Source organism: Procambarus clarkii, unplaced genomic scaffold (assembly GCF_040958095.1).
Source record: "Procambarus clarkii isolate CNS0578487 unplaced genomic scaffold, FALCON_Pclarkii_2.0 HiC_scaffold_104, whole genome shotgun sequence".
Taxonomy (NCBI): Eukaryota; Metazoa; Arthropoda; class Malacostraca; order Decapoda; family Cambaridae; genus Procambarus; species Procambarus clarkii.
The window spans coordinates 2,364,816-2,368,753 of NW_027189137.1; the positions used below are offsets into that span (position 1 = coordinate 2,364,816).

Sequence of the window (3,938 nt, forward strand, 5' to 3'; positions counted from 1 at the left end):
TTTTTCTGAGCTCGTAATCACCAACCTGCATAGCACCTGGAAACACTGGCATTTCCCTTCGTTTTACCTTCACTGTGCCACACACTCCAGTTCTATTATCAAGCAAGAACCTAGTTAGCAAGGATCTGGTATAATAGTTATCTGTGTATAATATGTGGCCCTTGTTCAGATATGGTTCAGGCAGTGACTTCACAACACTACCTGAGAAGCCATGTTGTTCATTAGCAGGAATATCTACATTTGTACCTATATACATTATCATATGTAATACAATTCCTGTTTCACAGTCACAGAGTATAAAGAATTTAAATCCAAATCAGTGGTCTTTGGAGGGAATATACTGCTTGAAGGCAGGAAGTCCTTTGAAAAGCACAAGGGATTCGTCAATCACAAGATTCTGAGCTGGTACGTAGAAATCCCTGTACTTTCCGGTAAGTTCATTCAGGACGTGCCTTACCTTCCAAAGCCTATCATCATAATTCCTGTCTTCATCATTTGCAAAGTGAAGACACCCGAGGTTTATCGCAAATCGGTCTCGAGACATATATTTGCCGAACATTGGTGTTGGAACAGTATGGTCTTTGCTCCAATAATGGTCCATTACGTGTTTGACACAATATTTCATCAACATACACAGTGTCAAAAACACATACATTTCACCTACAGTCGTATCTTTCCATCGCTGCAAACGTGAATAATCGAATAACTCCTCCTCATCAATGAGATCACTCGCATATTTGTTCGTCTCACGAACAAGATGTTCCACTAGCGGCTCATCAAAATATGCAGTAAAATAGTCCATTTCACACATATCTGCACCTTTATCAGGGAAAATGTCTGTAATTCCAACATCCGAATTATCAAAAACAGGAATTTGTGGAACAAAATCTGTCCCATCACTCCACACAAAAACACCGGGTGTTTTTCGAGAGCCAATAGCGGCACCACGGCAAGGAAACCGTGGACCAGGAGCTGAAGCACTTCTAGGAACAGTAGGGGCGGGCAGGGACGGTGATGGAAAATCCCTCGATGTTGAGGGTCTTTGTTCATGTGTTGCCATGCGGTGCCTCATGGCTTGGCCAGATGCTGCTGACGCTACAAATTGTCGCTTGGCAACACCAGACACTCCTCCACTGACACTAGTGAAACTATTTTCCGATTCTAAGTCACTAAAACCGGAAAATTATTCACCTTCTTCAGAATCGTCAAGCAAAACATCAATATCTTGCAAAGGAGAACATGAACTGTGTGGTCTTGCACAAATTGAGGTCGAGTGAGGGCGAGGAGGCATGGGCGAGATGCTAGGCCTAGCCCTGGTGGAGCCAGCATGTTCACACTCGTCGTCGGTCGTATCCACCTCTAAGGGCTGTGTGTAGTCATAATCAAAGTCTGAATCGTCTATATCAGACTCATCACCATCCGGGAACAAATTATGAGTAATTTCGTCGCTTTTAATTTCCTTAAGTAATTTCCTGCGCTTATTGCAGAGCCAATGAGATGGAATATACTCCGGAACGGAGCATCTGGCACCAGCAAGAATGTCAGAGGGTGGAAGGGTCCTACCATCAAAGGTAATCTTCACAACCCAAAGGGGCAGACGGCGATGACCACGAGGGGGACGATTAAACGTATCCACCTGAAGGACAGAATGACCCTGTGGCTCGAGGATATTTATTTATTTATATATTTTATTGATTTATATTGTGACGGGAAAGTGTAGAAGTGTAGGTGTTCGACAGTCCTCCTAATGGGTGTTGTCAATGCCTATCACATTTAAGAAAAAAAGATCAACTGCTTGGCTGTTGTCTGTGGTAAAGTAAGGGAAGACACGCAAAACACATAGTATGAACAATGAAACTTTAATTAACTTTAAAAATTATGAATAAGACAATTCCTTGGCTATGTACAGTGCAAACAAACAAGTAAAAAAATATAACATAAAAATTAAGAAAAGGGAGTTACTCTACAAATAAAATAAAGGCAGAAAAATGATTAACAGGTGCTGAGAATATAGCGCTAGCTGAGAACCTCCACCAATAAACAGAGCGTATATCAGTTGGTTGTTCACAGCTTGAGAGCACAAGGATATTCTAACTTCAATGACTGGTTCAGGCCCAGACATCGGCTAGGTAGAGGGCGCTGAGGTGCAGTGTTGCAGACGTTGATTCACCTATCAGAAGCAGGCAGGCTGGAAATGGTAGTTTGGTGATTAGTGACGAGGGAGGGGGGAGGGTGGAAAGCGAGTGTAATGATACGTTTGCGCCTGGCAAAACGTATTTGACTCAATATTTACTACACTTGCTTGTAGTATTTAGACGTTTTAGATGTACTGAAGTAGCTTGATGGTAGGAGAGAGCAGGCCTAATCTCTCTTGAAGGAGATTATCGTAACAATATACAAGAAGGTACATTGGGTTTGTGAGAATACATAGCATAGTATTTACAATCTTGTAAACCCTCTAGTACGCGCAGCGTTTCGGGCCGGTCCTTAATCTAACAGGTAATTTTAATTAGGTAAATTCTAGCAGAATTAATATAATGATAACAAATACATTGCAAGAAAAAAAATATGCTTGATATCTTCGTGGCAGTCTGAGATTTCTAACACCAGTTGCATCATGGTTCGAGAGAACAGTGCTAACACTGGCATTTAACCGAGCGTTCTTGGAGACCCGGACAAGGGTCTCGCCAATGCAGGATAAGGCGGCCAAGTGGGTGGCTGCATCCTGAGAAGGAGCAGCAACGACACAGGTATCAAGACGGGTGGGGTTGCAGATAACAGAGGCATCTACTGAATCTACAAGATTCCTATGAAGGGAAAAATCGTCAGTAGGATTCGAATCTAAAGGATGGAGGTCAAAGTACTTAGGCCACGTAGCAGGACCAAACAAAGCATGGAATGAATTAGTATGAGAAGGGAGCATACAAGAGAGGGCCGTGGCGGGGATTGCGATGAGAACCTTTAGAGAGAGGTGGGTCATAAGGCGCAGTAGCCACAATCAGAGATGGAGCCATGCAAGGAGACGAGGCGGTCACCACAGCAGGCTTGGGGCTCGACCCAACCACACAGAGGAGGGAGGGGAGCAGGGAGGAAGAGTTCAGTCTGGGCCTAAACCGGGCCCTGTAGCAGGGACTACAGAGCTCGGTCTTCCAGGACGGTCCGACTCAGGGGACTGGTCGCCCACCCCATGAGACTGGGTAAGAGAAGTCGTGTCGTCATCCATGCAGCAAGCAATTTCAAAGGTTTGGGACCTGGAACCAAGGGATACCACCTAACAGGGCAGCCAGGGAGGCCGAGCGCGGACCAGTACAAAAAGGGTGTGTCGTCCCCAGCGGTGCTCCCCCTCTTCAACAGGGGAGTCCTACTACATCGTCCATTCTCCCACATAGGTGCTAAGACCCCATTCCCCCCTATTGCCCTAGCCTGGACACCCAACCATCCACTCAGGGTGGCCCCTCACAGGCGACCCTTCCAGCGGGTGGTCCGATGGCTCATAAGGCCCCTACGTGGTGCCTTTCAGCACAAACACCACCTAAAGAGGGGACAAAGGCAACCCACACCGGTCCCAGGGAGGTGTACGTGAGCTCCAGAAGGGAAGAAAGGTAATAGTCAAAAGGGTCAACAAAGTGGATATGCAGCTGGGGCCACCTAGAGGACCGTATTTCACTACTAATGATAATGTTAGTATGTTATTATGCTGCATTTTATTATATATTACATAAATACATTGCCCAATGGCAATATTTCATATGTCCCTTTGTACGAAAATCTCACAACCACTTTCCCCCACCCCTTCCTTATTTCTATGTGGATTTTTTTGTGACTTCAACATCTTGGAGAATGCATATCCGATACTAAGCATGTGAAGTTGGAAGGAAATTGGTCAACATGTTAATTAAACACTATCTGTCACCGGGCAGGCACACGGTCAACTTAGG

General features: G+C 45.1%; 1 protein-coding gene across 1 annotated transcript; it reads right to left on the reverse strand.

The window, feature by feature from the left end:
* Window positions 1-316: 316 nt before the first annotated feature.
* Window positions 317-1,072, reverse strand: LOC138360270 (piggyBac transposable element-derived protein 4-like). Its single transcript, XM_069320196.1, has one exon. The coding sequence runs from the start codon at window positions 1,070-1,072 to the stop codon at window positions 317-319; it is 756 nt and encodes a 251-aa protein (XP_069176297.1).
* Between the last annotated feature and the right edge of the window lie 2,866 nt (window positions 1,073-3,938).